At 41.2% G+C, this 12,541-nt stretch overlaps 1 protein-coding gene across 1 annotated transcript in view; it reads left to right on the top strand.

The window, feature by feature from the left end:
• The first annotated feature begins 534 nt into the window (after nucleotides 1-534).
• LOC124282023 overlaps nucleotides 535-12,541 on the top strand; it is a 48,353-nt gene continuing 36,346 nt past the window's right edge. Inside the window, exons 1-2 of the mRNA XM_046718023.1 lie at nucleotides 535-586; nucleotides 1,598-1,879. Of these exons, the coding sequence (XP_046573979.1) occupies nucleotides 535-586; nucleotides 1,598-1,879 (334 nt within the window). The remainder of the gene's footprint in view (nucleotides 587-1,597; nucleotides 1,880-12,541) is intronic.

Below are 12,541 nucleotides of genomic sequence, written 5' to 3'. Positions count from 1 at the left end.
GTCAGGCTCCTCATTGTTCTCGGTGCCCTTGGTTTGGTACCTCCTGATCTCTTGGTGCAGATCAGGAGAGTGCCTGGGTTCTCCATCGGGAGCACAGCCCTTCTGACACTCTGGGTAATGCGGAAGGCTGCAGTGTTGGGGAGCCTTCATATTCTCCGGAAAGTTCTTGGTGGGTTTGACTAGGCAGTGTTTCCTGGGAGAAGTCCCATTTGCTGTCTGGGCTGCGTGTAGATGGGGTGAGGGCCGTAAGCTGATAATGAGTCTTACCAGCCTGACTGTGCCAGGATCACCCGAACCCTCTCTGCTGCATTTCCATCTTTACTCTGTAAAACATAATAATAATAAATGCATATTTATAATGCTCCCTTTCCACACGCTAAGGCATGCTCAAAGCACAACAGAATATTTACACTGGAGTATTTACAGCTGAAATTATACGTAATATACTGAGAAAAGGTGGGTTTTAAGTCTGGACTTGAAAATGTCAATTGTATCCGAGCTTTTAATGACACATAGGAGAGAGTTCCTGTCAACATGGACTTTGTATCAAGTTCCAAAGCACAGGTGCAGTGTAAGAGAATGATCGGTATCTTTTCAGTTTGTAGGATGGGATCACCAGTAGATTTTGTGTGTTTGAGTGCAAGTTGTGTGCAGTGACATATAGAGTAGTTCAGACAAGTAGGAGGACGCAAACCATGGAGGCACTTGTATGTCAGACAGAGGATCTTAAAGTCAGTTCTGGCCCTAACTGGTAGCCAGTGCAGTTCTTTCAACACTGGGGTTATATTGGAACGTTTAGAAGTCTTGCTGATGATGCAGGCGGAAGTGTTTTGGATCTTCTTATCAAGGTGTTTAGAACTGAAGCCTGAAAGGATGCTGTTACAGTGGTCAAGCCTAGATGTAACAAGAGCTCGAACATGGGCTTGAGTTGCAGCAGTTGTACAGACTCTGTCACCCCATTGAAAAGCCTTTGGTGTTTAGGGTCACTATCAGTATAGTTCAAGCCACTTGAAAATGCATCATAATGCCATTTCCTGAACCGTCATATATAATTTTTGGACAAATGAGAAATATATCTGACATTTATTCCTGATATGCGTTTTTATTACCTCTCAGTATATATATGCATACATATGCAATAAATAGACATCTGTACTATCAAATATGTAAGAACAGCTTCTCCATATTGATAGAGGATAGTTCTCTTTCAGCTAAATCTTAACTTGATGAGACAAAAAAATGGAACTAAATTGCATCATCCTGAAGTTCTGTTTATTTTAGCCCTGAAAATAGAAATGGTCTTTTTGCCATGGTTTTATTCAAATTATATGGTTTATTGGGTTTGAACATTGATCAGAGGAATGACCAAATATGTTTTTATTTTCAACAGCATGACATAAATAGCATTGTTACATTCTTCAGAAATCGCACATCAATCATGCTTTGAATGTGGTGGTTTTTTTCCCATATTTTAATCCATGAACCCAAACTATGACTGTGAGTTGTTGCAATGAAATAGATCTGCCAATATTTAAAGGTACTTTAACTTAAATAGCTCTAGAAACGGTGGTACAAAGCTACTTTTTTTTTTCTTCAGAGAAGTCATCAGCATGTGTCATCAACAGCACGAGCAGTTTGGACAGTTTGAAGGAGGGCAGTCAGGTGGCCATCATGGTTTACATAAAGCAGTATTACTGTTCATCTGCTTCACTGTTTCAACTTGGCAATGCCAATGTCACCCCCTCTCGAACACTAACCGGGTTAGATGATAGTGAAGGAAATGTGACCATATCAGTGACGCAAACTGAAACCCTCGATTTGTACATGGTGTGTGGAGGTGTTCGCTTCAAACAGAATTGTGATGTGACAATAACCACAGGTAAGTTACACAGTTCTTTTATCTTAAAACCTTACACCAGAAGTGTCTTTCAAATATTTAGTTTCTACTGCCCCCTGCATTGGTTATGGCAGATATTAAAGATTTCAAGACTTACTACCTGATAAACACCCTTCAGGGGTACCCCAATAGGGTTTCAGGCAAATGTTTCACACAATCTCATGCAATGAACATCTATCATTGCAGATGTGTAGGAGACCTTGTATTCATATATGCCAACCCTTACACGTAGTTCTGATCTCCTTAACTCAGATGCTACCCCTGTGATTCCCCTTCATGGATTTTACCGTGACACACAGAGAATAATTGATCAGGCCTTGACAATCTACAGTAACTTAGTCATGACACTCCTCTCCTTCCCTATTCTGAAGAGAAAACAGTACCAAACTTACCGGACTCCAAGGTATTAGATGGGATTTCCTCAAGCAAGTTAATAGTCCTAAACTAAAAAATATCCATATCATCATTGGAAGACTTATACACTTACCAGATGGAAGCAAGACATGTTCTTGGTAAATTTAACATTCTGGTGCGCCAAACTTTGTTTGACGGGTGGACAGACTTGGTGCAGAAAACGTCATGGTGTGGGGAGCCATATTCTACACAGGTAGATCAGAGCTAGTGGTGGTTCAAGGCAATCTTACAGCAAATCGCTACATGGACCAAATCCTTCAACCTCACCCCCCTCCACTTTTTGCCACCAGAGGGAGCTGTTTCAAAATGACAATGCTCGATCCCACACAACTCGTGTAACATCAGTGGCCATCCCTGGCCTTCCAAATTGCCTGATCTGAACCAAATTAGTTTTAACCTGTGTGTTACTTGATGAGTCCAAACACTGAAGATGTGAAACAGGTCGAGATGATATGTTGCCATTATTGTTGAAATGACATTGATATTTGATAACTTCCCACTGTAGAGTAGATACCCCTGATGTATGCATTTTAAATGGAAATGAAATCAGAAAAACTGGATTAATTTATAGGCTGTAAGGCTAGTGTCCAGCAGCATCAAAATCTGTTCGGCTCATGTGAACTAACTGACATTTGTTTGAGAGAGATGAAACTAGTAACATTGTTTGCTTCAATTTCCAGTGAAGAAAATTTGGCTAATCAATTGCGTCTGTTTTATGTCAGGATTCTATGATTTCAAAACATTATGCCTGTTTCCAAAACCACTACCACTTCTATTGTTACTTGTACACAAAAATCATCTGTTTGATTGGCATTTTAGAAGTTGATTCAATCCAAATCAATGCTTTATTGTACGAAAGGCCATAGGCCTATACAGTCGAGTTACATATGTTTCAATCTGCAGCAGAACAACAATACAATGTGGTTAAGAATAGGAAGGTTTGCGTAATAATAATAAGAAATCTATGATACTTGGCAGAAAAAACATGTAACTTCTTTATTATATTATGATGCAATGTTTTCATATAGTTTCTTATGCTGTTGTCAAGCAAGAGTGAAGTAATACAGCTCAGAAGCAACATGTAACATATATAAATCAAACAAAAAAATCAGCTATCTCAGATCACATCATCAACTGTCCTAATCACAACATGATGGGACCGTTCCCCACCCCCCCAAATTTATGTACAAAGGAAGTGCCAAACACACACACCCCCAGGTACAAAAACAATGACACCCCATTCCCGTTTTTTTAAGCGTAATTTTTAGATATTTTTATGCACAAACTTCCTGACCGCCCTAAGTACATGTGTACAAATTTGATGAACAGATAAAAGCACTCCATCCATCATTGCTAATTAATCCTATCTGCTATCTGTATTTTGTTCCAGCTGCTCGTGCGTCGTCATATGAGCGAAATATTCTCAAGCATGACGTTAAACCCAATTTCACCTCACCTCAGCTCCAGCTGCTCGTGTATATAAGTCAGTTCTGTGCTGTATTTCCTCACCCCGTCGCTGACATAAGCTAATGCCCGAAGCTACCGTTAAACTTGAGATGATGATGATGATGATGATGATCCTTCACTCTTGTGAAGATGAAAGCCATTCTTTAAATCCCAGTAACACTTTAACTGTGTATTGTCTGTCTTAAAATGACAACTTGAAGATACTTTGTGATCAGCTTTCTTGTAGTAAATCTGGAGCACCTTTAGCATACAGCACAACAACTTCTCGTGAGGACGATCTCTCAGGCATTTACAGGACGCAAATTCCTGTGTCCTATACGCTTAAAAATTGACAATGGACGCAACGAAATTTGTTAGCGAATCCACAAGGACGCAAGGTGATGATCATGATACACAATACAATAACAGTATTAATAATAATATTTAAGTGTCAAGGACCCCTGAAAATTTAAAATATGAGTCACATGTACCCTCAAATACAGAACTCGAGGTAAATCCCTCGATCTCTGCCGTAGGTCACATGTCATTAAGACAAGCAACCAGTTTGTGGGAACCCGTCGGACGCAAACTTGTGACCTTTTGGATTGTTAGCTCGACAGCTAACCCAATGAGCTACATCCACACTGTTACACAATGTGCAAATTTATCGAGTCATTCCTGTGACGTCACGGAAATGAATGGAAAGAGTCGAATAGGTCCCGGACAATTACGAAGGTTACGGGTAGACTTTGTGTCTCGTGATTTTAATCTACGGACAATTGCCGAATGGACCCGATGCCATTTGGCACACTCTTCCCATTCTACAATCTACAATATACAGTGTGGCGTGGAATGAGCCGATGTGCCTCAAACTGAAAATTGTTGTTGGCGTCTGGCGTCAGATGTCAATTTCACGGTGCATGCATGAATGACGCGCTTTTACATAAATCGTTTGATTTTGTGACAGAGAAGTGATGCAGGGACCACTGTAAGGATAATGTGGATTGCACTGAGGAACGAGGGAGACATGAACATGTCTAGTGACGGCACGAGGCTGAGTTAGCCTTCATAATCATTACTGAACAAATGTTGGGTGTGAAAGAGGCTTGAGTGCAAATTCCAGGCCAATTTCCATTAGCCCAAAATTTCTACATTAAACCATTTTATAGTGTACTTTCGACATTTTTGTGTGAAAAAAAGTATTAAAATACAAAAGGAAAAACGACAAATGGTACTCACGTATTACACCGAACATGTACCTACTATATTGGATTAGGTCCCTAACCCTAACCCTAAACCCTAACCCTAACCCTAACCCTAACCCCTTGAAATAATCCTAGTAAATAGAATCCATTGACCGAACCGGCACGAACATGACTGACGTGTCCTGTGTAATGCATTATTACCGCTTCCAAATAAAATACTAATAAAATCTTTTCTATGTGATGGTGCATATAACTGAATGAATAAAAATATATATGCATGTCAGTTTACATTGGTAAATCATTTAGACCTATGTAGTTACGTAGAAACTAAAATATAAAATATATTTACATAAATTAAATAATTATATTGACCAAAATTGCGAATAATAGAATATATATAATATTGACCGGTGTAACGCGTTCTCGCTAAATTTAAAAAATACGAAAATACACAAAATATAACACCTCAGCACCCCGTAATACAAATACATATGAGCGTATTAGTGATAAAAGAAACATATTTCAAACTGGTGCTTGCAAAAATGGTGCATTCGCCAGTATATCAACTACTGGAAACTCTCAGCATCGTTGGGCTTATGCAATGACATAGTTAGTAGAGATGAAACACCAGTGAGCGGAGCTTATACACACTCGTTGAGCTAGACCATGTTGCTATTCGGCGTCATGGGGTATTGTTTCGAGAATGTGCCTTCGAACAACATCACATAAAATTACATAGAAGGGTAAGATGATGTATATGTAAAGTTTGTGGTGCTGTATTCTAAAGGTAGGCTGTAAATCTTTCTCAAGTACAGTGCAATGTCTCGAAATCGGTGGAGAAGACAAATTCTCGGTAGTGTCGAACTCATCTATCAGTCCCTGTCGATTTCTTATATTTATCAATATTTTTACCAAAATGTCTCGAAGCAGATATATCGAATCCTGTTTGTGTTGAACTCATTTTAGGGTCCCCAAAAGCTCCAATAAGTACAAATTTACCCTTTTGTCTTGAAGTTGGTTCTTGCAACTTAACACTTCAATCTCGCAATCAAAAGTCATGCTCATAAACATGCTACCAAAAGATCAAAGGTGAGGATTAACAGATTCAACAATCAAGTGGCGTGATTGTTCCTTATCCTGACTCGTACTTATTGCTTTAAGATATCTCCCTTTCCCTCAAAAGGTTGAGTGGAAACCTCTGTTACTATGTCCCCAAAATCAGTAAAAAGAATTACTCAAACGGGGCCCCTTTGCCTCCTTTCCCACCATTTGTCCAATGTGACCAACGGCCATGTTGTCACTCTCTCTCCCATCTACCACCTGGACGGTTGGGTTGGCACCTCGGGTCCCTTCTACGGCCTTATACTACTGCATCTGATCCACACCCTGTGTGCTCTTCTTGCGTTTCCACATCATGTTCCATTACTTCACGGAGTATATATTGCACTCATTTGTCTGAATATTTGTTTAATAAATACATATTCTCTTGTTTGCGAAAGAAGATGGATAAGAAGAAGCATGATGGCTCTAAAGCCTCGGCAGACAAGGGTATGGTACAGCCTATTGAACATGAGTTAACCCTGTTATTATAATCAGGGGAAGAGATGATTGCCTTATCTGATAATTCACATTCTCCATTGGAATTCTTTGCACAGGATTCTCCGGTTTCTGCCTCTCAGAGTGAGGTAGTGTCGCAGTCCCGCCTCAAGAGGAAAGCTCCTGAGGCTGGTTCTAGTCTACAAAAGCTGGCTAAAATGAAGAAGACATCCCACAAGAAGTCGTGATTGAAATCATCATCAAGATCTACTACTGCCACTGAAAATACCCAGACCTCCGTGAAGGTCTCGATGAAGCAGATGATCTATCCTTTTCACACCCTCCAGTTCTCGAACCCGAGGTCACTGTGAGAAAGGCACTGCAGACATCTTACCTTCGAGAATGCAACTGTTGAAGGTGGATTTGGATAAGCCTATTAATCAGGTTCTCGAAACCTTCGCAGCAGCCGCAGCAGTCTACTCATCCGAACTTAAGGAACCCAGGTTCCCTCACTACTACATATGTGGGATCTACAGGGTTCTCAGACCTTTCAGCTCTACACCTTTCTACGTTTGTGAACGCTCCTCCTCTCATCTGAGATGCATCAGCTAGCTACCTTCGCAAACCCGTCTGCTGTGTCTTCTACCAGGACGCCTTCAGCAGACATCGGTGAACCCGCCTACACATACAGCTACTCCGTTCCTGAACATCGCTGGACATCTGCTTTCACGAACCCAACTATGGCCTTTGCAAACCAACCTAATCCAACCTTCGTGAACCCATTCTAAGCCTACCAGAAGCCAGGAATGTATTCACAAGCATTCAGTCAATCACAATCAGACTTCATCACAAATATCAACTCGACAAGTTATGATGGCTATTCAACAACAGCTGTTGAAGGTGGATTTGGATAAGCCTATTAATCAGTCGACTCCTGCTTCTTCTGCTTTTGGATGACAATTTGCTGCAAGACGATCTGAATTCAACAATTTACACGGACTCTGAACTGGTGGGTTACTGATCGGCTCCCTATCTCACCTCCTAAGCATAACTCGGCGTCATCAGACATACTCAAGTGGCAGATGCATTCAAGTCAGCTTTCGGGAAAGCAAAGTGCCTGAAGTAGACAAAGATTACTCATTGATGAGGGACTCGGAAGTTTCGCCTATGCCTCACTTTGAGCCTTCTTAAGGCACCATAAGTGGATGGGAATTTACTCACTGTTGAGCAATTCAAAGTCTCGAACTTACAGAGTGGAAGACAAGAAGTTAGCCCAGTTAGACACAGCAAGTGATGTCAAAGACCATAAATGAAAATATGCTTAAAACCAACTTACGGACAGAGAACGTATGCTCTTATCAACTATGGCGGCACAGGAACGTGACCAAGAATTCATTTTGAATCACTTAGCATCGACCTCAGCGGGACTCACTTTAATGCATTAACAAGGTCTACTATCTTCGTACCAGAGGCCTGACCTCTATATTAAGCCACCTGTACACATCCATGGGCTGCTCACATCGTATTTGTTGGCTCTTCATACCATGCATCACGGAAGTCATAGGATTTTAAGGACCAGTAAGCCGGTACAGACTATGAACTGTATGGATAAACAATCCGTCAAGAACTTTACCCCTGGAGCAACCCTTATTCAAGTGGTTTTGGGAGGATTATGTAAGCGGCGTAATTCTTACACACGCTTTTACTCAACCAGCTATTGCACCATATTTCATGGAGGCCAACCAGTGACGTCACATGCTTAGGAGCTGATAGGTCCATGACAGAAGTCAATGCTCTGCGCAGGCCTGATTTGCATATCACATGTCAGCAAGCTCACTGGTTTGCATAACGAGATTGGCACCTCCGTCTATTCAACCTAGTAGACAGGCTCAACCTGAGGATAGAAACTTGTCATATCCCAAGAGCAACCAACGTCATAGCCGACACGTTATCCCAGCCAGTCACACAATCTCTCACAGAATGGATGCTGCATCCTGAAGCATTTCAACAACTAGCAAAGGATCACAGATGTCCTTTCATAGATCTCTTTCCGACTCGCTTCAATCATCAACATTCGTCTCACCGCACCGGTTCCAGATCCACTAGCATGGTCCCTGGATGCTCTAGTCATTCCGTGAGAAGGACTATATGGTTATGTGTTTATACCACCAGTTCTACTACCGAAAGTTCTACACAAGATCGTTCAGACCAAAGTCCTCCAACTGCTTTTGGTTGCGCCCTACTGGACTTCGAGAACTTTGTGCCCAGACCTAATAAAGCTCACAGGAGAACCCATAATTCAACTACCAGACTGGCCGAATCTGTACTCAAAGCCATGAAAAACACAATTACTACTTTATGTAATATTTCTGGTAAAGATTTTCATGGACTTGTCCCCCCAAAGGCACATAGACACCACGTGTGCTGGGTCCCTTCTTGTGGAGTTCTGGGTTTAAATCCAAGATCAGTTCTCAGTAATGAACTTTATTGTTCAAAATCAACATTTGGCTGTATCCACAAGTTTCAGCAGTCCCATGTCAAACGTTTTGCACATGCATTCCCTGTACTCTGGCCCTTTAAAGACGGCTCCAAAATCGAAAATTCATCACTTGGGAAAAAATGCCACGTCTAACGCAAGACAACAGGAACCAGGCTATTGGAATGCTGAATCAGGGTGCTTCACAAGTGGCGGTCGCCCGATGCTATCATGTTCATCCATCCATCCACTATTGCTCAGACACCATTTCAACACCACTGGAGTAGTTGCCGATTGACGACGACCTGGTGTGCCACCTGTGACAACCGCTGCTCAAGGCCGTCACATCCATCTTCAGCACCTGCGCAACAGGTTCAAGACATCTGATCAGCCCACAAACAGTTCGAAGACGCCTGGCTGCTTTTGGTATATTCTGTTGTCGACCTTACCAAGGTAAGATTTTACTGCATCGACTTGCCAGATAGCGATGGGCTACAAATCATGGGTACCTGGGTAACACTCCTTGGCGTGATGTCATCTTCCCCGATGAATCTCGATTCAACCTCAGTTTTCCTGATGGACTTCACTCCATTTACCGACATCGTGGTGAACGTTTTGCTCGTAACAGGGTTCAGGAAAGGGATCGTTTTTGGGGTGGGGGCATCATGGTATGGGGTGCTATCAACATCAACTTCCGGTAACAGTTGGTGGTGGTTCAAGGCAACCTAAACGCTCAATGTTATGTTGACAATGTCCTTCATCCAGTGATACTCCCTTTGCTGGCTCGACATGGCGTCTGTGAACAGGTGGTCTAACACTGCAAGGTTAACGAGAGACTTTCTGCAAAATCAGCGGGTCCGTGTTATGGATTGGCTTGCAATGTCTCCAGACAAGACCGATTGATCACCTGTGGGATGAACTTGGACTACGGGTTCAAACTCAACTCCTGCCACCACAAACTGTTGCAGAGTTGCCACAAGCACTTCAACATCATTGGCAAGCAATCCCACAGTGTGTTTTGAGACAATTGTGTCAGTCCATGCTTCGGCGGCTTCAGGCATGTGTCAGGGCTCAGGGTGGACATACCCGATATTGAATCTTGCTGATCCCTGCTCTGTTCTGTGACTCTCAGACATTCCTGATTTGTGCCTTTGTAATGGATTCTTCCATGACATTATCCAAATTGATCAAATTGATTTTTCCTGGTTATATGCATCTTTGATGCAATTTGTTACAGTTGTTATAGTGACTAAATCAGGACAGCCATTGTCCAAATATTTAAAAAGTAAAAACTATGTACTCAAGACATGTGAGATCTTATTGTAATTATTTATATGATGCTAATCTGTATTCTATGTCACTTCCGCATTGTACATTGACTTGTCAGGCAATTAATTACTGCATACAACATTTATAACCTTTATTGGTCATCCAGCTTGGCAGTGTCTGCCATCACATCAACTGGTCAAGGAAGTGATATTGTTTTTCTATCTGTCCATTGTTGAGTCATGACCTGTCCATTTTTGTCAAGAACTGTATATATAATATCTGTATTGTCTTAATTCTGAGCTAATTCCCCTGTCAACCATATACCACGAGTTGACACAGTATATAAGCTTTGAATCGGAAATTATGTTTTTAATGGCTTTGAGTATACTAATACATCCACAGACAAGGCCTTATGCCAATCCACAAGGATTCCAATTATATGCATGGAGCCTATCCCGCTCTGCTTCACCAGACAAGGGTATTCTACTAGAGCAGCTAAGGCAGTTACCTTAGCACTCAGGAAACTTGGAATCTTTATGATGACAAATGGAAGAGTTTCGACCAATTTGCTACTCACAAAGGATTCTCAGCCATTAAAGCCTCAGCCTCAAGTTGCGGAATACTTATGTCATATAAGAGCTACTAGACACTTAAAAGGATCTACTCTCTTGACCTAACTAGCGGCCATTAGTTCGGTCCTCACTATGAATACAGGGGTTAAATTCACCAAGGTTCCTGAACTTGTCGCCATATTAAGATCTTTTAAACTTAGAAAAACAACAAAACAAGTTTAAGGCTCCAGCGTGGGATCTCAACGTAGTTCTGTAACATCTTACCAGTGAGCTTCTGATGGAAGCTAATTTTGAGTTGCTAACTTGCTGAAGACGCTATTCCTACTCGCCTTAGCTACAGCTGCTAGAATGTCAGAAAAACAAGCCCTTGATTCAACTCCAGGGATCATCCAGCAGTTCATCACCAGCCATTATCTCAGAGATATCGCCACAGAAGATGTATATGGTATCCACCAGTTTGGTCCTCTCTGGGTATATGATCAGACTCGGATTGATCAAGCAGTCACAGGAAATCCAGATAGGTGGCTGACCCACCACCTGTACGTCGGATTCAAGCAATAAGTCAGGATAAGGAAAAATATGTAATTTTTATGATAAAATTGATGTTTTATACTTATCCTGACTCATACGCTGAGGCACCCTCTCACCACCATCTGGCCTCCCTGCAAGCTGTAGTGGGGGCAGATTTCGCAGAGAGCGACAATATGTCCACCGGTCACATGGGAAAATGGCAGGAAAGGAGGCAAAGGGGCCCTGCTGGGTGAGTAAGTCTTTTTAATTTTCTTGGGAACATAGGGACACAGGTTTCCACTCATCATTCGGAGGGAAAGGAGATAAAGCAATAAGTGTGAGTTTAACTACACATCTATACACACATTGTCATCACACTTACCAACTTGATTAATTAACTTGTTACCAATGACATGTTGATTGCAGACCAACAGGAAATCTCTAAACACACAATGGCGCATGCTGTTGTCACGTCACCGTCCGATTTTGTTTGTGTGAACAATACAAGTTTTTTATATTGACTGATAAATGTCATAGTGCAAAATGGGGTTGCTTGTGAGTTTGTTAAATTACATGTATTCTTATCTTTCTGTTTGCATATTTATTTGTCATGACGAATAAAGTGATTTACATTTAATGATCAGTACTGCAGTAAACATTTATGGCAAATATGTATTGTTCGTATATATACAGTCTACTGTAGAAAAATGATGCTGTTCTTTGGTCGTGTTGGTGCTTGGTCATTTCTATGCTGACATATGTGTCGAACACATGGATTAGTTGAACTTTTCCCTTGGTCCCGACGAGTTCAACACAACTTAGTACTTATAACAGAAATGGCTGATTTGCCATAGAGTGATAATTCTTTAGTATGATGCCTTTTCGAGAAGAAGAATGAGTCTGTCTTTAAGGACTTGTGCAACTAAAACTTACTACTGATGATACCATGAAAACATATTTGAGCTTTTCCCATAAAAAAATATGCCAGCACATTTGCCTGTTATTTTTTATCCTTTTCAATCCTTGATGCACAGATTTTCTGTAAGTTGTGTAAAATCTGACACATGTCCTTGTGTATTTTCAAGTGGCAAGATTTTGCATTTCTGGTCAATATGTTGATAAGAAACTTACTTTTTCTCTATTTGTATTCATTATATACCAGAAGCCAGATCAGAGCAATCTAAAGCAAAATTGGTCACAGAATATTTGCCTACAC

Source organism: Haliotis rubra, unplaced genomic scaffold, assembly GCF_003918875.1.
Source record: "Haliotis rubra isolate DU_JTF1 unplaced genomic scaffold, ASM391887v1 Scf1084, whole genome shotgun sequence".
In the NCBI taxonomy this organism is placed as follows: domain Eukaryota; kingdom Metazoa; phylum Mollusca; class Gastropoda; order Lepetellida; family Haliotidae; genus Haliotis; species Haliotis rubra.
This window is presented reverse-complemented; position numbering and strand designations above follow the sequence as displayed.